Consider the following 25,938-nt stretch of genomic DNA (forward strand, 5'->3'; position numbering starts at 1 on the left):
GGGCTGCTAAGGTCCTATGGTAAGCCAAAAGCTAATTTTCAATAAAGGGTAGTATTTACATAGGATGGCATAGTTTTTGTTGTTTGTTTGTTTTTACAAAGTACTAGAGATCTTCCCTGAATAGTTCTGCAATAACAATGTAAGAGCCCTATGTACCATAGATACTTGAAGCAACGTTGGATCTGTTGGGTTATATAACCCCAGAGGCGAAGTAGCCCATATTTGCACAGCCTCCTGTTGGTTCGGGTCTCTCTCATATCCAGCAGTGTTGGTAAATGGTTCACAGTAGCATAACCAAATGAAGTACAGATTGCTTGAAAAAATCAAGGAGGTATAGGCATTGTACCTCTTTCCCAGATGTAAGAGAGAGTAGGTGCAACAACCTCTTCACCTTGGAAAGGATATTTTGGATTGCTCGAGACCAGAGGGTTCATAGAAATTTCAGTGTGGAATACCTCTGAATTTTTGTGGGATTTATTTCCCACTCTCTGGCATGCATGTTTTTACCACAGTATCTAGATCAGTTGCTGCTTCCTGTTCATGCTTAATCATCATGAAATTATCAGTATAGTAGACCAGCAAAGGTGTCCTATGAAATGGAGGGATAGTTAAGATTATTATCTAGACTAGGAGAATTAATAGGAGGTTGGAGAGTGAAAATATATAGCTGACTCTAACACCTGAATGCCTACTGTTGCTGATTATCTCATTCTCTGGTCAAGAACTGCAAACCAGATATCAGGGATATGTTGATTTGCTTTAGCAACAAAACCACATCTAGAATAGTAGTAGCATTGGGAGTCACAACCTGAGTAAGTTATAGAAATACACTGGTATTCTCCAAGATTTGTCTGTCTTCTGCACAGACCATATAGGTAGGTTGAATGTGGATGTGGGAAGAGTCATCACCCTTGAATCTTTCCAGTTTTTAGTGATTGGATCACTTTTACCATATATTCTAGAGATGGATTAAACTTATTTCTGGATATAGGTCTAGTACTTCACTATCCAGTACAGTATCATTGGCCACATGTGCCTATTGAATACTTGAAGTGTGGCTGGTTTGAAGGGAGATGTGTTGAATGTGTAAAATATATACCAGATTTGAGACTATCTATCTGTTCATTTCAAGAATGTTTGCCTTTACTTATTGAAGCATTGTTGTAATAGTTGCATAAGGTCTTTAATTCTAACATCTGTGTTTTTTAAATTCTAACATCTGTGTAATGTCAGGAATGCTTTTGTTTATGAACTTTTTTTTCTCATGTTGAGATTTTCCTGTTTCTTCATATGACATATAATTTGGATTATATTCTGAACATTTTGAATATTGTATATGATACCATGGGTTTTACTTAAATCCTAAGGAGAATGTTGATTTTTTTTGTGTGGTCAATGGCCAGATGGCCAGGAAATATTCAGGACACAGTTTCCTACCTGCCCTCCTACCTGCCCCATTGTCAGTTTGGTTTTATAAGTATTTGCAGTGCTATTTAGATAGGTCCCATGTATGTGACCCAATGTCCATTCTGGGATCATTGTAGTGGTACATCTTGTTGCTCTGTCCTCAAAGCCTATGGAATGCCTTTTAGGGTCAGATCCATGCACACAGAGCTCTGAGTCCAGAAGTTCATACACAACTCGATGGGATTGTTTTCTTGATATCCCTTCTCACCCCAATCTTACAATTTCCAGCTCCCTCCTTTCCCAGCACTCTTGCTAAGAAACAGACTCAATTTTTTTGTGCTGTTAGATTGCTGTAACTGTTTATATCTAAATCAAGTGATAAAAGGACAGAGGGAGAGCAGGAAAGCAGGGATGATTTACCCTTTGGGGTAAATTATACTCTTGGGATCACAATTCTTGGGGTCAGAGAAAAGGGTTCCATTTTCCCAGGGTTTTAGGTACCTGCCCACTCACTACTACCATCTCTGTGCTGCTTCTGACATAGAATTGCCTGGACACTGGGATAGAAGATAAGGGGGAAAAGGGATTTCCTGGTTTCTGAGACCAATAAAGGCCCTCTTTCCTGCTCCTCACCAACAAGGGAGGGATTTTCTTGGAGCTTTTTCTTACCTGGTATATATACACTTGTGAGTTTTGAGTGTCCAGGTCAGGCAGTACCTGAGGGAAAAAAACATGGTAAACTCATCACCACTTCAATGAAAGTTCATACTTGGTACTCCTTTCCCAATCTGCCAGGTACTGTTAATTTTCGGAGTCCTCAGATAGCTATTCTATGCAACCTTTATGTTTGTTTTTTATGTTTGTGCATTTAAAATCTCTAAAACTAAATTTTATGTTTTAGAGTAGTTTTAGGTTCACACCAAAACTAAGTAGAAAGTACATAGTTCCCAGATGCCTCTTGGACCCACATATACATAGCCTTGTCCATTATCAACATCCCTCACCAGACTGGTACATTTGTTCTAAAAGACGAACCTACCTTGATATATCATTATCACCTAAAGTCCACAGTTTACAGTAGGGTTTACTCTTGATGTTGTACATTCAATGGGTTTTGACATTTTTATAATGTGTCCACCATTATAGTATTATAGTTTCACTGCCCTAAAAATCCCCTATGCTCCGGCTGTTCATCCCTCCCTCCCCCTAATCCCTGGAAACCACTTATCTTTTTAGCGTTTCTATACTTTTGCCTTTTCCTGAGTGGAAAAGTCAGAATCATATAGTATGTACCCTTTTCCAGTTAGCTTCTTTCACTTAGTAGTGTGCATTCAAGGTGCCCCAGTATCTTCTCATGACTTGATAGCTCATTTCTTCTTGGTACTGAATGATATTCTATTGCCTGGATCTACCACAGTTTATTTATCCATTCATAAACTGAAGGATGTCTTGGTTGTTTCCAAGTTTTGACAATTATGAATAAAGCTGCTATAAACAACCATGTACAGGTTTTTGTGAGAATATATATTTGACTCATTTGGGTATGTACCAAGGAGCACAATTGCTGAATCGGAAGATTCGTGTATGTTTAGTTTTGTAAGAAACTGCCACACTGTCTTCCAAAGTGGCTCTCCCATTTTGCATTCTCACCAGCAGTGAATGAGAGTTCCTGTTGCTCCACATCCATGTCAGCATTTGGTGTTGTCAGTGTTTTGGAATTTGACCATTTTAATAGGTGTGTGGTGGTTTAATTTGTAATTCTTTAATGACATATAATGTTGAACATCTTTTCATGTTTCTTTGCCAGATATTCTTCATCTATTCTTCAGTGAGATGCCTGTTCAGATCTTTTGGTTTTTTTTTTTTAACTGTGGTTTCCATATTCTTGTTTTTGAGCTTGTATATTTTAGATAACTGTCCTGTATTACATTTGTCTTTTGCAGAATCAGGTGCTCAACTGCCTGAGCCACCCTGGTGCCCCACCAGAGCCAAAGTTTTAAATTTTAACGAGTCTAGCTTATTATGTCTTTTATGGATCATGCCTTTGGGGTTGTATCTAAAAAGTCACTGCCATACCCAGGGTCATCTAGATTTTCTCCTGTGTTATCCTCTAGGAGTTTTATAGTTTTGCATTTATATTTAGGTATATATTTAGGTATATAATCTATTTTGAGTTAATTTTTTGTGAAAGGTGTAAGGTCTGTGTCTAGGTTCATTTTTTTGAATGTGGATGTCCAGTCCTCCTAGTACCATTTGTTGAAAATACTATCTTTTCTCCAATGCTGCCTTTACTCCTTTGTCAATGATCAGTTGACTATAGTTATGTGAGTCTGTTTCTGGATTCTCCATTTTCTTACATTGATCTATTTGTTCTTTCACCACTATGACACTGCCTTGATTCCTAATAGCTTTATAGGAAATTTTGAAGTTCAGTGTCTGTTCCCTGGCTTTGTTTTTCTCCTTCAAATATTGAGTTGACTTTTTGGGTCTTTTGCCATTCCAAATAAACTTTAGCTGCAGTTTGTCAATATCAGCAAAGTAACTTCCTGGGATTTTATTGGGATGACATTGATTCTGTCAGATCAATTTGGGAAAAACTGACATTTTGGCAATATTGATTCTTCCTATCCATGAACATGGAATATCTTTCCATCTATTTAGATCTTTGATTACTTTCATCAGAGTCTTGTAGTTTCCCTTATATAGTTCTTGTACATATGTTGTTAGAGTTATATCTAAGTATTTCATTTTTAAAATTTATAGTCTGATAATTCCAACATCCCTGCCATACCTGTGTCTGGTTCTGATGCATGTTCTGTCTCTTCAAATTGTATGTTTTTGCCTTTTAGTGTGCCTTATAAGTTTCTGCTGAAAAGTAGGCACGGCATATTGCATAAAATAAACTGTGGTAAATAGTAATGTAATTGTAAGGTGTCAGGGAGGGGAAGGTGCTCTGTAGACCTAGAATTAGGTCAATAAGCCTGTGTGCCCATATACCCTGAACTTCACCAGTGCTTCTCAGTTGTTGTTTTTCCCCCTCCCTGTTAGGAAGCTGGAAATGAGCTCTCTGCATTCTTTCAAGGGTTTAAACTTGGCATTCAATGGGAGAGTAAAGGTGGAATATGCTTATTCCATCTTTCCTGGAACTGGAACCTAATCATGTTTTTCAAATATGTAATCATACTGATACTTGTAAAACACTCATATGATTTATTTCCTTGTATTCTCTTATGTAGAACAAGAGAAAATTTGGGGCTGAAGGCTTTCCTACATGGTATATATTCATGGATTTCTTTCCAGTATGAATTATGTCTTTAAAGGCAAGAGGGATCATTGAAGCCTTTCCCACATTCATTATATATATAAGCCTTCTCTTCTGTAAGTGTGTTCACATTTTTCCCATGGGATGAGTGACTTCTGAAAACATTTTCACAGTCATTGCATTCGTTGACTTTCTTCCCAGGATGTATTTATATGTGTTGGGTAAGTTTAAAGTTTCTGTAGAAAGCTTTCCTGAATTCATCACAGTCATTGTGTTTCTTCCCTGGGTGTGTTCACATAGGCATTGTGAGCTTACTGTTTCTACTGAATGCTTTTTCTCAGTCGTTTGTGCTTATAGAGTTTCTTCCCAGCATGGATGCTTTGGTAAGAAGTAAAATGAGTGATCCTGTTGAAGGCTTTCTCATAGTCTTTGTGTTCATGGAGTTTCTGCCCAATGTGTATTCTCTTGTGCATCACAAGTCTAGAGATGTTTCTGAAGAATTTTCCACACTGTTTACATTAATAAAGTTTGTCTCCAGTAAAATCTCATGTATATTTGGGGGATGACTACACACTGGACGCTTTCCTGCTCTGAAATTATTTGAAGGGTTTCTCTTCATTTTAATTCCCCCATGTCTCTGAAGAGTATAATGGTTACTGAAGGCTTTCTTAGAATTCTTACATTTGTGATTTGTTTCTCCTTTATGATTTCTCCTGCAAAATAAGATTAGTGCTCCTTCTGAAGTCTTTTCCATGTAGATTACATTCATACAGTTTATCTCATTAAGATTCCCTTTTATTTGCATCTCATTTATGCAGACAGTGTAGTGAAAAGCTGAAAGCGTTCCCTCTCTGATATCTCCTATCACTTCTTTTCTTCAACTGTGCCTAGAGATCCTAGCCAGTGCATTAAAGCCTCTGTAAGGAGAGATGTTCTTTCTGTACTAAGATCAGGATGGTAAGAAAACACTGAAAAAAGACCATAGGGCAGAGCATTCCAGGCAGATGGAAAGTCCAGAGCCACACCCCCAAAGAAGATTGGGAGCCTGAGTCAGCTCTGCCACCTCTGCCCAACCAAGGGCTACCCCAGTATCCAAGTCTCAATTATGCCAAGGGGCAGGAACAATAAATAAACCAGAGAACGTTTCTACTGTTATGAGCTTTCATTGTAGAGAAGCGAGACAAATAAAAGAACCAGGTAATTTCAGGTTGTGATAAGTGCCATCAAGAAAATAAAATAGGATTGGGTGACAGAGAATGAGAAGTGGGGAAAAGAGTGAATGGTAACTTTAGGTTAGTCCTGGTAGGCCTCTCTGAGGAGGGAGCATTTGAGCCAGAACCTTTTAAGACAGAGGAAAGCCAGCTTTGCAGGGGTACCTGGACTAAGCATTTTAGGCAGAAGAAGACAAAAGCCTGAAGTTGAGAATAAATTTGGCCAGAGGAACTGGAAGAAAGGCAGATGTGATGGAAGCATTTTGAATTGAGGGGAAAAGTGAAAAATGATGGCATCAGAGAATTAAGTAGGTGGGGCCAGGTTGTAGGGGGCCTTAAAGAATATGGTAAGGATTTTCAGTTCTAATTGTCTTCTGGTACTGACTGACTATGTGATCCTGTATTAGCTATTAAACTTCCTCTGCCTTGTTTGTGATTAATACAGGAACTTGTGAGAATGTTGCAGACTCAGAGTGATAAAAATCTTGCTTTAAACCTTGCCAAGGTTTAAATTATTAGGAAAAATTTAGGCCAAATCCCTTTGCTTTAGAAATATATGAAAGCACTTTGACAAATTATGCATTAACTATGTCATGTTTCACATGCCTAAACTTGTTGTAGGGGCCAGTTTATCACCTATGCTCTTATTTTTCCTATATACTTAAAAAAATAGTCTTTAGTGGCACGCCTGGGTGGCTCAGTTGGTTGAGCATCCAACTTTGGCTTAGGTCATGATCTCACAGTTCATGAGTTTGAGGCCCGTATTTGGACACTGTGCTGACAGCTCGGAGCCTGGAGCCTGCTTCCGATTCTTTGTCTCCCTCTCTCTCTGCCCCTCTCCCACTTGCACTCTGTCTCTCTTTCTCTCAAAAATAAACAAACATTAAAAAAAAATGTTTTTAAGATAGTCCTTAGTGAAATAAAATATGCAATCAGAAAAGTTTACAAATCATAACTATACAGTCAATATATTATCACAAAGTATTGTAGGGTTTTTTAAAGTCAGCTTATTGAAGTTTAATTTATATATGGTAAAATTTATGCCTCTTAAATATATAGTACCAAGAAATTTTGCAAACATATATGGTCATGTAACTATCACTAAGATCAAATATAGATCATTTCCATCATTATGTAAAAGTTTCAACATACCCTTTTATAATCGGTCAGTCCCTTTCCCCCACCCCAATCCCTGCCAACTCCTTGGTCTGTATTCTGTTACTACAGTATACTTAATTCTATAGATGAAACCATATAGTATGTAGCCTTTTGACTGTGGCTTCTTATGCTTTAACGCATTTGAGTTTCATCTATTTTTTTGGTTTTTTTTTTTGTATTTTTGTATATGTGAGTAGTTTATTCTGTTTTATTGCTGAGTAACGTTCCATTATATGTATATCCTACAATTTTGTTGATCTATTCACCAGTTGATGGACATTTGGATAGTTTCCCATTTTTGAAAATTATGAATAAATCTAATTGCGTGTTTGTGGTGAGGGTGGTGGGGGGTCAATGTGTCTTCATTTCTTCTGGGTAGATTTCTAGGTATTGGATTCCTGAGTTGTATGTTAAGTTTATATTTAAACTACCAAATTTATATTTAAACTACCAACAACCTAGTGTTGTATACCATTTTGTATTCTCACTAGCGGTATATAAGATTTTGAGTTCTTTCTTCCCAGCACTTGGTTTGTCGGCATTTTGTTTTTTAATTTTAGCCATTTCACAAGGTGTGTAGTGACATCCCTGATTTGCATTTCCCTGGTGATCAGTGGCGTTGAGCATCTTTTCATGTGTGTGTCAGACATCTATATCTTTTAATGAAGTGTCTGTTTAGATCTTTTGCCAATTTTTTTTGAATTGGAGTTGTTTCTTGTTATTGAATTAAAAGACTTCTACCTATATTCTAAAACCAGTCCTTCATCATATATGTGTTTTGCAAATGTATTCTCTCAGTTGGTACTGGGTTTTTAATTTTCTAAGTGCCTTTTGAAGAGTAGATATTTTAAACATTTATGAGTTCCAACTTACCACTTTTTATAGTTCATCTTTTTTGGGTCCATTGTAATAAATCTTTGCCTGACACAAGTTCACCAGGTTTTATTCTAAAAGTTTTATAGTTTTGGGTTTTACATTAAGGTCTATGATTCACTTCAACTTGATTTTTGTATGTGGTGAAGGTTTAGGTCAAGATTTGTTTTTGCATATGAATATCCACTTGTTCTAAAACTATTTGTTGAAAAGATTATCCTTTAAACACTGGATTGCCTGTACACCTTTGTCAAAAATTTAACTAGGAGTGCCTGAGTGGCTCAGTTGGTTAAGCATCTGAGTCTTGATTTTGGCTCAGGTCATGATCTCATTGTCGTAAGACTGAGGGTGGCATTGGGCTCTGCACTGACAGTGCAGAGCCTACTTAGGATTCTCTCTTTCAAGATAAATAAATAAACATTAAAAAAATTACTTGACTATATCTGTGTGAGTCTTTTTTGGGACTCTGTACTGTTGATTTTGTGTACATTCTTTGGCCAGTACCACATACTCACTGGATTACTGTCACGTTACAGTAAGTCTTGAAATTAGGGACTGCGAGACTTCAGAGTTTGCTTTTCTCTACTCAAAATTGTTTTGTCTGTCTTTTTAATTTTTTAATTTTTACATATAAAGTTTAAAATCAGGGGTGCCTGGCTAGCTCAGGCTAGTAGAGCAGGTGACCGTTGATCTTGGGATTGTGAGCTTGAGGATCCTGTTGGGTGTAGACATTACTTAAAAATAAAATCTTTAAACAAATAAATAAAGTTAAAAATAAAATCAGCTTGTTGATTTCTACTAAAATACTACTTGATGGATTTTCATTGAAATTGTTTTATTTTTTATTATTTTTTTAATATGCAATTTATTGTCAAATTGGTTTCCATACAACACCCAGTGCTCATCCCAACAGGTGCCCTCCTCAATGCCCATCACCCACTTTCCCCTCCCTTCCACCCCCCATCAACCCTCAGTTTATTCTCAGTTTTTAAGAGTCTCTTATGGTTTGGCTCCCTCCCTCTCTAACTTTTTTTTTCCCTTCCCCTCCCCATGGTCTTCTGTTAAGTTTCTCAGGATCCAGGTAAGAGTGAAAACATAGTATCTGTCTTTCTCTGTATGACTTATTTCACTTAGCATAACACTCTCCAGTTCCATCCACATTGCTACAAAAGGCCATATTTCATTCTTTCTCACTTTGAGGAGAATTGACATAATGATGGGAACCTTCAGATCCATGAACACATTATATCTCTCCATTTAGATCTTTGATTTTTTCATCAGTGTTTTATAGTTTTTAGCATACAAACATTATTATATTATTTTGTTAGATTTATTCCTGATTAACTTCATGGCTTTTTTTTTTGGAATGTTTATTTATTTTTGAGACAGAGACAGAGACAGAGTGCAAGTGGGAGAGGGAAACACAGATTTGCAAGCAGGCTTGAGGCTCTGAGCTGTCAGCACAGAGCCTGATGCGGGGCTCGAACTCACAAACCGTGAGATCATGACCTGAGCTGAAATTGGACCCTTAACCAGCTGAGCCACCCAGGCGCCCCTCTTTTTTAATTATTAAAATTTTTTATAATGTTTATTTATTTTTGAGAGAGAGAGTACGGGTGGGGAAGGGGCAGAGAGAGGGAGACCCAGAATCTGAGACAGACTGCAGGCTCTGAGCTGTCAGCACAGTGCCCGATGTGCAGCTTGAACTCAGGAACAGCAAGATCATGACCTGAGCCAAAGTCAGATGCTCAACTGACTGAGCCACCCAGGCACCCCTAATTTCATGTTTCTAATGGTGCTATTTGGGTGGTATGGTTTTTAAAATGTTTATTTTCCAAGTTCTTGTTGCTAGTATGTACAAAGACACTTGATTTTTGTATATATTGACTCTTTAATCTTTGAGTTTGCCTAAACCCACTTGCTTTATTCTAGAAGCTTTTGGTGTCTGACTACATGATCCTGTACTAGTTATTATACTTCTTTATGCCTATTTCCTGCCTAATAATATGGATCTGTTGTGAAAATATTGCCAAGTTACAGAATGATAAAAGCCTTGAGTTAAAAGGATGTTTGGAGTAATTTAGGCAAACACCTATGTTCTTGAAATACATACAAGCCCTTTGACTTTAAGGGCTAGTTTATTACCATGCTATGTTTTGTTTTGTTTTTCTGTGTACTTTTTATTTTTATTTTTTATTTTAAAAAAAAAATTTTTTTTCAACGTTTATTTCTGGGACAGAGAGAGACAGAGCATGAACGGGGGAGGGGCAGAGAGAGAGGGAGGCACAGAATCGGAAACAGGCTCCAGGCTCTGAGTCATCAGCCCAGAGCCCAATGCGGGGCTCGAACTCATGGACCGCAAGATCGTGACCTGGCTGAAGTCGGACGCTTAACCGACTGCGCCAGCCAGGCACCCCTCTGTGTACTTTTTAAAAACAAACCTTTAAACTTCTTTTTTTTAAAGTTTATTTAGTTTGAGAGAGAATGAGAATGGGAGGGGCAGAGAGAGAGGGAGAGAGAGAATCCCAAGCAGGCTCTGTGCTGTTAGCGCAGAGCCTGACGCGGAGCTTGATCTCACAAACCATGAGATCAACCTGAGCCAAAATGAAGAGTCAGACACTTAATCGACTGAGCCACCCAAGTGCCCCTAAAAATAAACTTTTATTGAAATATAATATGTAAAGTGAAAAATTCACAAATTGTGTGTATAGTTCAATGAAGTATCATGCTGGAGATTTTTGATATGTATGTTTTATTTGTGGTTATTCATGTAACTTGAAAAATTAGAAGGCTGTTCTCTAGAATAAGTATTGGCCTAGGCTAAAGAATTTATTAACTTGAACTTTAATATCTAATAATCATCTGTATTAAATATAAGACTTAGTGATGATTGAAATTTTTATTAAGTTATAATTACTTCTAACATTTCCTTAGTATCCATATACTTGATATTCTAGTGCTTTTTTAGTTCAGCTTTTGAATATTTAATCACCAGGTGTCTAGCATAACTGATTTTTTTCTGTCAAATTAGCAGTTTATTTTATTCTGCCACAGTTCTATCACATTATTTCAGTAACTTTATTTGGTTGATTGAAGCAGGAAAAGTGGTAGGAAAAAGAAAGGTAGAAAATGAAGATGAGTATTTGGAATACTACCAGTAAATGTCATTGGTAAACAGGATTCCCAATTTCACTTCCTACCTGTTATAAAATTCATTCCTTTTGGGGTGCCTGGGTGGCTTGGTCGGTTAAGCGTCCGACTTCAGCTCAGGTCATGATCTCATGGTCTGTGAGTTCGAGCCCCGCGTCGGGCTCTGTGCTGACAGCTCAGAGCCTGGAGCCTGCTTCCAATTCTGTGTCTCCCTCTCTCTCTGCTCCTCCCCTGTTCATGCTCTGTCTCTCTCTGTCTCAAAAATAAATAAACATTAAAAAAATTTTTTTTTTAATTTGTTCCTTTTGCTATGCAACTTTTCAGTTCCCGTTGAACTAGGGCTGAGTGGAATGTCAGTGAATAGGGATCTTAAATATGCTCCTTTGGTTTGACTTGGCCTCCTACACTCTTGTGATTTATCATGAGATGAGCAGCCTCACATATTCACTGCCTCTTCAATGACTAGGCCCAGTATTGAAGACCCATCAGAGTAGTTCTGAACCTGATAGCCCAACCTAAATCAGCTGACCCCCATTGAATCTGCAGATTCATGAGAAAAGTAAATGTTGTAGACTATTGAGATTTTAAGGTTGCTAGTTACCCAAGAAAAACTGACTAATACAGTCAAATTCTGTGAATGCTTACCAGTACTTTTCTTTACTTGAAACATATATTTTTAGTTTTTTCTCTATAGCTACAATGTGTTCAAGCACAATTTATAGGACAGAGAAGATGGAGGAAAATATTTTTAAGCAGAAAAGTAAACTAGGACATCCAGACCGGACTAATTGAAGTATTATTCCTTAAGGAGTATTATTAGATTCTAAAATTATCAGCCAAGTTTTAATATTGGAACATTTCAAGTGAAGAGGGATGCTTCATTAAATCAAATACATTCTTCTAGATATATTGCTTTCAAAAATATCTAATGATGATTTTTCTCAACAAAAGGATTCCTCAATTAGGCAATTACATTAATGGCATGACTCTTTGTAAACCTATAAAATACTGTATTTCCATATAAACGATTCTCAAGCCTACTCACGAACGCCCGAAGATTAAAAATCTATGAAAGAAAAAGACTTGAAAAATATGTTTAGGGGGTACAGTATCCATCAGACCACAGTTCCAGAGAGAGAAAAAAAATGGTTGGAAGAGAAGAATTAGTCAACATAGTAAAAGAAAAGACCCAGAGAGTAATGAGAATAAAAAAGTTAAATCTTGGTAAAATTTTCTAAGCTCCAAGGATAAGGAATAGATCCTATATTCCTACCAATATAAGTTTTGGGGAAAATAATAGTAATCTGGACTATAGTAATGGTAGGAGAAGTGGAAAGATCATAGCTGATTTAAAATCTGATGTTGATAATCTGCAGAACTTCTAATGCATTTGTTGTGAAGGGTGTGTTAGGAAGAAATTAACAATGGCTTCTGGTTTGAATAAATATGTGAATAAGTGGTAAATATATACATAAAATTATTTTATTGAGGTAAAACTCACCATTTAAAAATGTACAATTCCCTGGATTTTAATACATTTTACAGTGTCGTACAGCCATTATTACATTCATCACCCCAAAAGAAATCCTGTATGTATTAAGCAGTCACTCTCCATTCCTTCCTCCTTATAGTCCCTGGCAACCATACATAGCCTACTTTTTTTCCTCTGGATTTGCCTGTTCCGAACATTTCGTATAAATGGAATCTTACAGCATGTGACCTTTTGTGTCTGTTTTCTTTTTCACTAAAATGTAATGTTTTCAAGCTTTATCAGTATTGTAGCATGAATCAGGCCAGGCTTCTTTTTGTTGCTAAATAATATTTGATTATATAAATATACCACATTTTGTTTATCCATTCACCAGTTAATGACATTTTAGTTGTTTCCACTTTTTGGCTTTTGTGAATAATGCTGCTGTAAACATTCATGTTTATCTTTTTGCTTGAAAACTTGTTTTTACTGCTTTTAGGGTATATATACAGAAGTGAGATGACTGTGTTACTCTTTAACTTTTTGAGGAACAGCCAAACTCTTTTACCCAGCAGCTGTACCATCTTATATTCCCACCATCAATGTATTAAAATTCTAACTAATTTCTCTACATCCTCACCAACACTTTTTTGTTGTCTAGTCCTTGTTTTTGTGTTTAATAGCTACTCTATTGGGTGTAAAGTGATACATCATTATGGCTTCGATTTACATTTCTTTTTTTTTAATTTTTTTAAATGTTTATTTTTAAGAGAGAGAGAGTCAGAACATGAACAGAGGAGGAGCAGAGAGACAGGGAGACACAGAATCCAAGCAGGCTCCAGGCTCCGAGCTGTCAGCCCAGAGCCCGATGTGGGGCTTGAACCCACAAACTGAAAGATCATGACCTGAGCTGAAGTCAGATGCTTAACTGCTTAATTGACTGAGCCACCCAGGTGCTCCTGATTTACATTTCTGTATTGATTAATGATGCTGACTTACTTTTCATGTGCTTATTGTCCATTTGTATATTCTCTTTGGAGAAATGTCTATTCAAGTCTTTTGCCTATTTTTAAAGGCTTTTTTTTTTTTTTGGCGGGGGTGGGGGGATGGGGCAGGAGGGACAGAGACCAAGGAGAGAGAGAGAATCCTAAATAGGCTCCACGCCCAGTGCAGAGTCAATATGGGACTCGATCCCATGACCCTGAGATCATGACCTGAACCGAAACAGAGTCAAATGCCTAACTGACTGAGCCACCCAGGCGCCTCTTCTTTGCCTGTTTTTAAGTTGCATTGTCATTTTGTTATTCTTGTAGTTCTTTATTTAGTCTGGATTCTGGACCCTTTTCAGATACATGATTTGCACATATTTTCTGCCATTCCAGGTGTTGCCTTTTCACTCACTTGTTACAGTGTCTTTTGATGCACAAGCATTTTACCTTCCAGTTTACTAATTATCTCTTCATCTCTATCTAATTTGTTTTTCAGTCCATCTTTTTATTTTCATAATTTTCATTCTTAGCTGAAATTCTAAACTTTTGTTTTGTCCAAATCTTAAGCATACTACTCTCTCCTTTTATACATGCAGCATGACACAGACTTTTAATACAGCATTTGGTCAGTATTTCTCAGTAGAAACTCTCAGCACTTTGACCCAGTAATTCTATATGCATCATCTATAGAAATACTGTATAAAGAGCTACATAAGTGACCATTAACAAGAGACTGGTTATTATAATGCATGATGTACTACAGTAGTTTTTTTAAATAGTTGGAATTGCATATAATGAAATTACAACTATAACACATTTGGGAACCTTGAAACACTTGATTTAATTTACTTCTCAGTGTAGGCCACATTATCATCATTTCATGTAAGACCATGCTTGTTTTTTTAATTTTCCACTCTTTTCCCCCAGGTTTGTACTTGTACAAATTGTATATATTTAAGGTATATAATATGGTATTTTAGTAAATGTATACATTGTGAAGTCATTACCGCTATCATGATAATATCCATCACCTCACACAATTACTCTTCTTGTATGTATGTGAGAACACTTGAGATCTACTTACTTAGGAAATTTCAACTATACAGTGTATTATTATTAGCTATGGTCATCATGGTGTACATTAGATCTCCAGAACTTATCTAATAACTGAAAATTTGTACCTTTGACTGATATCTCTCTTTTTTCCCCATCCCCTTAGCCTAGGTAACCACCATTCTACTCTCTTTACTATGAGTTTGATTTTAGTTTTCAGATTCTGCACACAAGTGAAATTATGCAGTATTTGTCTTTCTGTGTCTGGCTTAGTTGACTTAGCATAATGTTTTCCAGATTCATTCATGTTGTTATAAGCAGCAGGATTTCCCTCTCTTTTAAGGATGAATAACACTCATGCATGTGCATGCGTGCATGCCTGTGTGTGCGTGTGTGTGTGTGTGTGTGTGTGTGTGTGTGTGTGTGTGTGTGTATAAAATCACATTTTCTTCATCCATCTGTTGACAGACATTGAGGTTTTTCCAAATCATGGCTACTGTGAATAATGTTGCAATGAGCATAGGAGTGCAATTATTTCTTTGGGATGATAGTTTTATTACCTTTTGATATATACTTAGAAATAGGATTGCTAGATCATATGGTAGTTATGTTTTACATAATGGTTGTGCCAGTTTTACATTGCCACCAACAGTGTACAAGAGATGCCTTTTCTCCCTATCATTACCATTACTTGTTTTCTTTTGACTTTTTGATAATAGCTGTCCTGACAGGTGTAAGGTGATATCTCATAGCGGTTTTGATATTTAGTGACGTTGAACACCTTTTCATATACCTGTTGGTTATTACTTTGGAAAATGTTTATTTATGTGTTTTGCCCATTGTATAACTAGGTTGTTTGGTTTTTTGCTATTGAGTATGAGTTTCTTACATACTTTGGCTATTAACCCCTAAGTATGTGTGGTTTGCAAGTATTTTCTCCAATTCCATACGGATTGATTTTTCATGTTTGTTGATGGTTTCATTTGCTTTGTAGTTTGATGTAGTCTCACCTGTTTATTTTTGCTTTTGTTGCCTGTGTATTTGGTATGAAATCCAAAAAAATCATCACCAAGATCAGTTTCAAGGAGTTGTTCTCCTATGTTTTCTTCTAGGAATTTTATGGTATCATTGTCTTATGTTTCGATCTTTAACCCATTTTTTCAGTTGATTTTTGTATGCAGTGTAAGATAAGGATCCAATTTCATTCTTTTGCATGTGACTATTCAGTTTTCCTGGCCCTATTCATTGAAGAGACCATCATTTCCCCGTTACATATTCTTGGAGCACTTGTCAAAGATTAGTTGACCATATATGCAAGGGTTTATTTCTAGGCTTTCTATTCTGTTCTCTTGGTCTGTGTGTCTGTTTTTATGCTAGCATCAAATTGTTTTGATTACTATCACCTTGTAATATACTATGAAATCAGGAAGTGTGATGCTTCTCACTTTGTTGTTCTTTCTCAGAAGTGCTATGCTAATTTAGGGTCCTTAGTGGTTTCATATAAATTTTAGAATTGCTCTTTTCTACTTCTATAAAAAAAAATGCTATTGGGATCTTGATAGGGATTGTATTGAACCTATGGATGGCTTTGGGTCATATGGACATTTTACTAATATTAATTCTTTCAGTCCATGAACTTGGGATAACTTTCCACTTACTCTTCTTCAGTTTTTTCCATCAATGTCTTACAGTTTTCATTGTGCTGATCCTTCACTTTCTTGGTTAAATTTATTTCAAACTATTTTAATCTTTTTGATGTTAAGTATACTACTTTAAATTCTGTGCCCCATTGCCCCATATTGTGAGACTATTTCTTTTGAATGGTCTTTCTTATTTACTTTTTTCATATTGTTTTATCGCTTTGTTATTGTTAATGAAGGGCCAGATACTGTATATGAAAAACTGTGGGAATAATTTGAGACCTATGACGATGTTTTCTCCCTCTAAGAAGATTTCTGTTAGTTTTTGGCAGGCATTAGCAATCCAAGATTGTCTTAATTTAATTTTGTGGTAGACATTTGGAGCTGAGCTTTTTTTCCTGTAAAAGGCCAATCTAGCTTTGGTTCTTACTTACTCTTAGAGCATAGCCCTTTGGGCTTCCAAACAAAAGTGTTGGAGCTTTACCAGCTTCTCCTCTGCATCTTGGTTTCCCCTGCATTCCAATATATGTCCTTCCAGCTCTTTAAACCTGTCAGTAGCTTCTTAGTCTCTCGGATGTCACTATGTAAAAAGTAGCCCCTAATGCCAGGCTTCAGTCTTATTTTTGTAATCCTTCATCATACTATTAACTCTTCAGTGCCTTCAGGAAGATTTTAAAGCATATGTATAGTTCTGATTTTTCTTAGGGAAACATTGGTCTGAAGTATGTAATTTGCCATTACCAGAAGTCAACAGTATGTAAGTGGAAATGAACAGGCAATAATCTTTTTAAAATACTAAGGCAGATTCAAAAATCACCATAAAACAATGTCAGCCTTACCCACTTGTATTTTCGCATACTTTTTTGGAGAAGGGGGTAAGAAATAGAATTACAGTGTTCCTACTAGCTATTGCACATATTGGATCATCAAGGCGAATATCATCAGGTGATATTTTCTTTCATGTGTCTTATCAGGAAGTTAACTGGAAAAAAAAAGTGCTCCAATTGTAACACTTACTGAATTGTACCATCACTATTTTTTTATGTGACTGTATCACTCATGAGACAGTGAAGCCCTTTACAAAGAGGAACGCTGTTTTTCCCATGTTTACTCTCCTAGTGCTACACCTGGAGTTAAGTGTCCAGTAAGTATACAAGTGAACGTAGGTGTTGAGAATACCTTATTTTGCTTTTCACAGTGAGAATCAATGTGGGTATATGCTGTTCTGAATCATCTTAAAAGATAAATTTTAATAGAGAAGGAAGAATCTTTTCTTATCAGCTCCTTTGTTTCATCCTTTTCTATCTCAACAGGTGGCATCTCCACAGAAAGCGACTGTGCTTTTGAGCCAGACTACGCCGTCCCACCACTTCCAGTGAGTGAAGGTATGCAGCACATTCGGATTATGGAGGGCATGTCTCGCTCTCTTCCATCCTCCCCCTTACTCACACATCAGTCTATCAGTGTTCGGCTCCAACCTGTGAAGAAGTTAACTGGTAAGGACTTTACCTAAATTTAGTATGTTTAACAGGACACTTTAGGTCATATCAGATATGTTTATGTGCATCTTTAGGTTTTTCCTTTTTGGCCTTCCTAATGTCACAGACTCTTGGAAATTGGAACTCCTACTGATTTTAATTTAGGGAATTAGAATAGTACTCAGTTTGACAGATTGATGTATTTATTTTCTAAGTGATCCATCTGTTGTGGACATATTTTTCTAAGCTTTCAGGAAACTTCTAGTTTTGCCAGAATACACTGTTGTTCTGATTTCATTTATCAGCTTGTTCATGTCAGATTAACAGATGGGGATATTGTAATTTTAGGATAATAAGCGCTTCATAGTTCAGCAAAGGTACCTCAGTCATGGTTTTTGTTTGAAATCCTTATCTGTATATTTCACGTCTATTTCTAAAAGTTTGATTTAGATATTTTCCTCTCCATTGTACATTCCTGCAACTTCTTAGGATATTTACCATGATTCATAACTTGTGGATTGCATTGACTTAAATATGGTCTCAAAATACATATTACCCATTCAGATCAAGCTATTAGGTGTGAAACTGTGTCCTTATTAAATGAAGTTTTGTCCTTTTAAGCTTTTTCAGAGAAGAAATTTTACTCTGTTGGACGATACTTACATGTGAAAATATGCAAGCCTGGGTCATTTTCTTAAGTTTAACATTATCAGTATATATCTTGTGTTAGTAAGTTGATGGGTTATGAGTGATTAGAGGCAAGAAATTAAGTCATTCCCAATAGGTACATTAACTACTTCTTACGTGTCTGGCATTAAGTTAGACAGTGGGGAGGTTTGATTATCATATGACAATTCAAAAGAAAATAGGAACAAAGAGGGGAAAATGGAATCTTGGGACTCTTACATCTATTTTGAATGAAAATTTTATAATGTTTATAATTTTCATGAAAATAATAGTATTTTTTATTCTTTAGTTCCACAAAGCATAAGTCATGCCTTTTATATTGTTTACTGTTTTTTTAGGCTTCTTCAAATAACTGAATCAAAGTCTACTTTGATTAGATAACAATCTGTAAAATAGTTTAGTAACATTTTACTGAAATACTTATTCCCTTCTGATATGTAAAAATAGGATAGATTTTAGGTGCATGGGCCTTAATAAAATTTCTTTGCTTAGAAATTGCCCCTTTTTCTTGCAGTTTCAGGTGTTACTGATAACTGAAAATACAAATAACCATATATGAGATGGCTATCAAGTGATGTGCTTCATTTACTATACATGACAAGAGATAGCAAAAGACATTCCGTTTCCTAACAGAAGTGAACTGAATTGCCTGATGTTTCGGAGATAACACTTTCCTATCCCATTTTCCTGTCCCAATTTAAACTTCAACTTAAATAAGCAAACTTTATTAAAAGATAAATACATTTAATAACAAGGTCAATTACATGCCTGATATCAGAGGTGAGACAGGGAAGCAGTGACAAGAATCATACTTGGTTAATTACACGTTTGACCTATTCAGTTTTAATTTTTTAATGTTTGAAGTATTTTGAATACTCTCAAATAGTTTTATTTTTCTGAAGAGTTTGTCAAAGGCCTAAGAATTTAAAGATTGAGAATGCATTTTAAAACTTCTGAATGAAAGAAATCTGTCTCCTGAAAGAGGGTGCCATGAAAATTTTTCTGTGGCCAATTTTCTACCAAGTAAAGCAGATGATAAGTTTCTGGTTTAACCTGGAATGAAATTACTTTGCAATTTAAATTTAAAACCTTGGTTAGTAGATTATTTATGAGTTATCATTCCTTTCCTAATTATATTTTGTTATGAGTAACTAAAAAGAAAGTTGAATAGAGAACGACTTTCTGACCATAAGTAAATGGCCTCCAGAGAATGGTTTTTAACAAAATGCATTAATTCAATCCACTTAATGATTTATCCATTATATTCCTTGTATTCATATTACCAACCCAACTGAGTAAGTGGGGCCAGAATAGTCATCTTATTCTGTTTTCTTTTTGATTTTCCAATATTTATTACCCTGTCTTTGCTATAGTCAAAGTAGTTTGCATATTATTTTTCTGTGCTTTTCACCTAATCGTTCAGCAAATATTTGTTTAGGACTCATAAAATGCCAAGCACTACTCGATACAGTGGTGAAAAATTATAGATAGTGACAAGTAATAAGAGGGTCATAAAATGGGATAGAGGGAGACTGGAGTGGGGGTAGGGTTTCTTTCTGTGGAGTGGTCAAGGAGAGTCAGAAGAAGAGCTATTTGAAGAGAGGTGTGGATAACAAAACGAAGCTGCTCATGGGAAGGTCTGGGGTCAGAGCCTTCTGGGCAGAGGGGACAACCAGAACAAAAGTCCTAAAGCAGAAAGCAGCATTGGTGTGTTCAAAGAATGGGAAGAAGGCAAGAATGGTTTCAGAATAAGTCAGAGGGGACAGTGGTAGAAGATAGTTTGAAGAGGTAGGCAGAAACCAGAGTCTTTAGGTCATGGTAAGGGAACCAACTCTGTAGGATTTTAAGAAGAGCTGGAATGAGAAGTAATGTGATCTGATTTACCTTTTAATCAGATATTGTTGGCAAATGTGTAAAGAGTGGTGTATGAGGGACTAGAGTATGCCATGTTCACTAACCTTGTGTGTGTTTTCCTGATCTTTAAATAGATCTTTCACTTCTAATAAGTTAATACAGTGGTGAAAAGAATCTTTGTTTTATCTTGTAAGATATAATGAAGGAATAACTAACCTTTTCCTATCATTTTTATCATAGAACCTTTGTACTCCTAATGTATTTAGCTTAGTCCTTCACTCAGGTGTACATTAGAACCCATTTGGTATATCAATTAAGACTTTTTTTATTCCAAGCAACAGAAGATAACCTAAGGTTGGGAAAGCCTCAAGGTTCATTTGACTTAGTTGTATATGGCTGTGCACTGAGGAGGCATGGAGGGGAGTGTGCAGAGACAGTGTTGGTCCCCGTTACTGTGCCGATGGAAGTGCTCCAGTTCTCCAGATTCTTACCCAGGGCGCTTTCCAAGATGTTTGTGTTCATAATATCCTAACGCCCCTCAAGCATACTTCTTAAAATGTAGATAATTAGGAGTGCCAGTAAATAGTTCATTCATTCAACACTTACCTAATTCATACTGTTTGCCTATTATGTACACTGTAAGTTTAGTAAAAGTTAAATTTTGAGTATTCACATTATTGATAGGGTAATAAATCATTGCAACCTTTTTGTAGGGCAGTTTGATAGTATGTATCAGAATTGTAACATACATAATCCTTGACACAGCAGTTTTATTGCGGAGTGTTTATTTGACAAATAAACATTTGACAAGTTTGAAACATGTATGTATGTACATATGTGTACATGTATATAGTAAAAAAACTAAAATGTTACTATTTATCATTAATAGTAATCCATTTGTGTGACACACACACATACATGCATACACACAAACATACACACATGCATACATTTTATGGTGGTGTGGAGATACATTGACTGTAACCCAAAAGTGGTAGGGGGATGACATAAATTTTGTTGCGTACCTTTCTGTAATGTTTGTATTTTTTTTATCACATGTAAAATCTAAAATTTCATGAGGCAGTATAACAAAATGGGCACTGGCTGCCATTTCTTAACTGTAACCTTGTGCAAGTTTGCTAAAAGTCTCTGTACTTCAGTCTCTGTACTTATTTCTAAAATAGGAATACTAATTGTATCTGCCTCATAGGACTATTAAAAGAATTGGATAAGTTAGTACACATAAAGCTCATGAGACAGTACCTGACAAAGAAGAAGTAGTCAATAAATGTTAGCCACATTTATTATAATTCTAAAGGAGATTTGGGTGACTTTCTGTTGGTTATGTTAAATATGAGTTCTGAGCCTTTGGAAGGTGATCTGCAAGTAATTTCTTTAATTACCTTAAATAAGCCCTTTACTTTTCTGAGGAGTGACCTTCAAATACTGATATCAAGTGGGTTGTTACATAGTCTTTTGGAAAATCTTTTTGGACTGATTTTAAAAGAATTCACTGTATAGATTGGAATGACTGTGTGGTAGTCCTATTTAGATGGTAAATAAGTCAAAATAACCCATCTGATTGTGCAGCAGCCTCGTTACTTTGGATGCTAGCTATGGCCAAAATATTATTTTCATCATGGATATAAAGGTATCATTGACTTGTTTATAAAGACATCCTGGGAAAAAGATTTAAAGCTATTTTGACATTAAAAAGAGCTTATATTTAATAACAGTTTACATACCCTGATATATTTTAGTGTACTTACGACACATTTTTCACATGATACTTATCTTGCAATTTTTGGAAGCACTGGAACTCAAGATGTACTTTAGTGAATTTTATTATTAGAAAAAAATACAGGGTTCCTGTGAAGATTGAACAAGATTGCTTAAACTTACAATTTAATACATAATAAATGTTAAATAAGTGTTACTTCTCATTTATAATCTTGGATAAAATGGAAACATAGTCTCGAGAAAATTATTGAAAAGCCAATTTGAAAGTATACAGAGCATAGAGATTACATTGGTCTTCATAGTCTGATTTATTGCAGTGTATTCACGATTCTGTAGCATGAATAAATCTCTTATAACTTAGGAAAAAATATTAGAATTCAAGATATATTGTAGTGATTTTATTAGATTAAAAAATATAGTAGGTTTATATGGTAATCTAAGCTCTGTAATTGCTAATGTTAATATTTCTATTTTACTTTCCATATGGATAAAATAATCTTACCCAGTATCTCAGTGTATGGTCCCTAGACCACTTGCATTAGAAATACTGGGAATACTTCTTTGAAATATGCATACCTGGGTATCCAGGTTTACCTAATCAACTTCACTTCACAGATTCTGTCTCATTAAATCTGGAGCCCCAGAATCAATCAATCTCTCTCTCTCTCTCTCTCTCTCTCTCTCTCTTTTTAAGGTTAAACAAGAATATGTATATGAAGACTTTTAAGCTCTTTGGAATGATAGTACTAATTAAACTAGGTCCCGACCTCATTACTGTTTCTAATGCATTACTGTTTCTAATTCAGATTCTCTAGTTTTATGGGTTAAATATCATGCTATTGTAAATTCTAGGGTTTACTCAGTGCAGGAGTACAGAAAAGGGGGCCCTTACTTCTACTGCTGTATTCCTCTTGTCTTCCAGACCAAAAGTAGGGAATGTTAAGGGGATGTTATTTAATTCAGTTTAGGTAAGTTCAGTTGTCATCAGTCAGTATTGTTAAACCCAGAGCTGGACAGTAGTTAATGTGGTAAAAGATTTTATTCAGGAACTATTGCAATGGAGAAGAGAGACCGTAGTGTAGAACTGGGCTCAATTCTAAATACAGTAAAGAAAGCTAAGGATTTATAGCCAAGGATAAAGGTGGATAGTATAGATAGAAAATTACTAAAAGGAGACATCAAGGGTAAAGGGATTCTTGCTAAAACCGGTTTAATAGGAAGGACTCTTGCTGGATGGGCCAGGGTGATCATATGTCGAGGGTGCAGGGATTCATACTAAGTGGACTTACCAGGATCCTTGGTTCTACTGAACTAGACTGCAGGCTTAAGGATAAGGCCCAAGGAGGAGACGCAGTGGAAGGGGGCTCAGAGGAGACTGACAAAGGTTAGTTAAGGAGAGAGTCTTTGTCAGTATGTATATTTTGAGCATCTGAAAAATCAACATGTATGATCAAATGAAGAATTCTTTCGAAATATTTACACACACTAGATTTGCAGTGTAATTAAACCGTTTTTTAGGTTTTATAAGAACTTAAGAATTTGCATATAAGAAAATAACTGTATTCTAATTACTTTCATAATTGAATGGAAGTCACTCATACAGAGTGGCACTATTGTTTATAGTGTTGTAGTATTTATTTATAGTAAGATTATTTATAGCAGCTGTAGTATTGCTATATATATATATATATATATATATATATATATATATATTCATTGAAATATAGTTGTTCTGTCTCCATACCTCTACTCAACCACTACCAGGGAAAGTTTGCAAAAATGCCACAATGTTCCTTAATGGAGAAGGGTCGAAATAACAAATTATTTACATTTTTTCTTATGAAATGGTTCTGTTTCTGTCAGGTTAGATGATTTGTATATGGAGACTTTCTCACACAAAAAAATTATGCCTTATTAAAGCAACTGAATTTGACACTTGGAAGAGCAGTTAATTAGTATGTTTGGCTTCAAGTAACAAAATGCACAAGCAGTGGTGATTTTGTGCGATTGAAACAAGTGTAAAGAGCCCAGAAGTCCACCTTTCGAGCCTCCTCATCCATTCCTCAAGTGTAAGAACCACAAATATAACGGAAGTAAATGGGCTTTGCTCTTAAACTAAGTTGAATTTCAGCATTACCTCTTTCTGGTTGTGTTATATGAAGTATGTTAGTTAATTTATGCTATCTTTGGTTTCCTTCACACACTTACCTTCACACAGTCGCTGTTAAAATTTAAGTGCAATACCTATACACTTTTTTGGATTGTACTTTTTTTCTAAGTTTATGCACCTTCTCCAACACACACACATTCACACACGAAAGAAAGGAAAAAAAAAAAGAGGGAGATCAAATTTGTGACTATAATACTATCGTAAAATCTTCACCTATGTGAAATGCTCATGGACAGTGTTTCTCATTGTGTGGCCCCTAGACTGCTTGTATTAGAAATACTGGGAGTGGGGCACCTGGGTGGGTAGCTCAGTCAGTTGAGCATCTGACTTTTGGCTTTGGCTCAGGTCATGATCTCATGGTTTCGGGAGTTGGAACCCAGCATTGGGCTCTGTGCTCACAGCACAGAGCATGCTTGGGATTCTCTCCCTCTCTCTCTCTCTACCCCTCCCCAACTTTGCTGTCTCTGTCTCTCTCAAAATAAATAAATAAACTTAGAGAGAGAGAGAGAGAGAGAGAGAGGAAGAAAGAAAGAAAGGAAGAAAGAAAGAAACAAAGAAACAAAGAAACAAAGAAAAAGAAAGAAAGAAGGAAGGGAGGAAGGAAGGAAGGAAAGGAAGGAAGGAAAGAGAAATCATAAATAAATAAATAAATAACAGGAGTGCTTCTTTGAAAAATGCAAATTCCTGAGTATCCAGATTTACCCAATCAATCTCACTTCACAGATTGTCTCATTAAATCTGGAGCCCAAGAAACTCTATTTTTAGCAATCTATTTTGCTCACTGAAGTTTGAGAACCACTACTCTGAAGAGTTACTTTAGATACTTGTTTTATTCTAGTACTAAGAATTTATCCCTTCAGATCACTAAAAAAAAAAAAATTTTTTGGAAGAACATCTTTTTAAAATGTGTAAGTTACTTATATACTGAATTTAATCTGACCTTTATGACTTAGAGTTGTTATTATGAACATGAAAATGAACTAGTCTATAATATATCTTTGGTAACCTAATGAAGATGTAGCAGTTTGCTTCTACACCATGTGTCCAAACCATCATAGTTTTTCTGTTCTCTCCTTTAATCACAGACTTTCTTGTCAGTTTTCTCTTCTCTGATTTTACCTATTACAGTTCTTCATCCCCTTATAGTTTGAACTTAATGATGTGGACTTAGAAATCCTATCTCTAAACCTGTTTGACCTGATTGTGGAATTTACAAAGATGTTCTTTTTATGTGCTATTTTGGTGAGATTCTACAGAGTTAAGGGAGTTTCTGGACCCACATACTGACATTTTAGGGTCTAACTTGACTTAGCCAAGTCTGTGCAAGGTTGTAAGAAACCATGATGGTACTTTTCAACAGAGCTGTGCTTTTTCAGTACCATATTAAAAGAAGTCTTTCTTTATAAACTTTGCTCAGTTTCCCATTTACTTATCTTTCTTGAAATGATCATTACCTCCTACGATGTATTTTTTTTTCATTTGAGGACTAATATTTTCTAGAGGAAAATAGAGTCTTCCTAGGAAAATTATAGCATATGCTACAAATGAGGATAATTCCCAGGAAGATCTTTCTATAATTTTCCTGAGAAATGGTTATTAGTAGGCCTCATCTGTGTAAAAAATTCCTAGTATGTGTTCTTTTCTTTGATGTACAATTTAATTGGTAAGCTAATGAGCTGGCCCACTAGTTTCTTTTTCTATCTTAATAGTTATTTTGTTAGGGTCTCAATCATAGAAAACAGAGTTGTCCCAGCTAGTCTAAACAGAAAGATGTTTAGTGAAGGGTTATGATAGC

The 25,938-nt window shown here is 35.8% G+C and overlaps 1 protein-coding gene across 8 annotated transcripts in view; it reads left to right on the forward strand.

The window, feature by feature from the left end:
* The window catches only part of TANC2 (tetratricopeptide repeat, ankyrin repeat and coiled-coil containing 2), a 376,040-nt gene that overhangs the window by 126,247 nt on the left and 223,855 nt on the right, over positions 1-25,938 (forward strand). For 5 of the 8 annotated variants that reach the window (XM_047832304.1, XM_047832306.1, XM_047832307.1 and 2 more), the window contains exon 4: positions 17,528-17,710. In XM_047832304.1, the coding sequence (XP_047688260.1) occupies positions 17,528-17,710 (183 nt within the window). The remainder of the gene's footprint in view (positions 1-17,527; positions 17,711-25,938) is intronic. The other 3 variants (XM_047832310.1, XM_047832311.1, XM_047832312.1) reach the window with 1 other exon arrangement.

The sequence above is a fragment of the Prionailurus viverrinus genome, chromosome E1 (assembly GCF_022837055.1).
Source record: "Prionailurus viverrinus isolate Anna chromosome E1, UM_Priviv_1.0, whole genome shotgun sequence".
Lineage (NCBI taxonomy): Eukaryota > Metazoa > Chordata > Mammalia > Carnivora > Felidae > Prionailurus > Prionailurus viverrinus.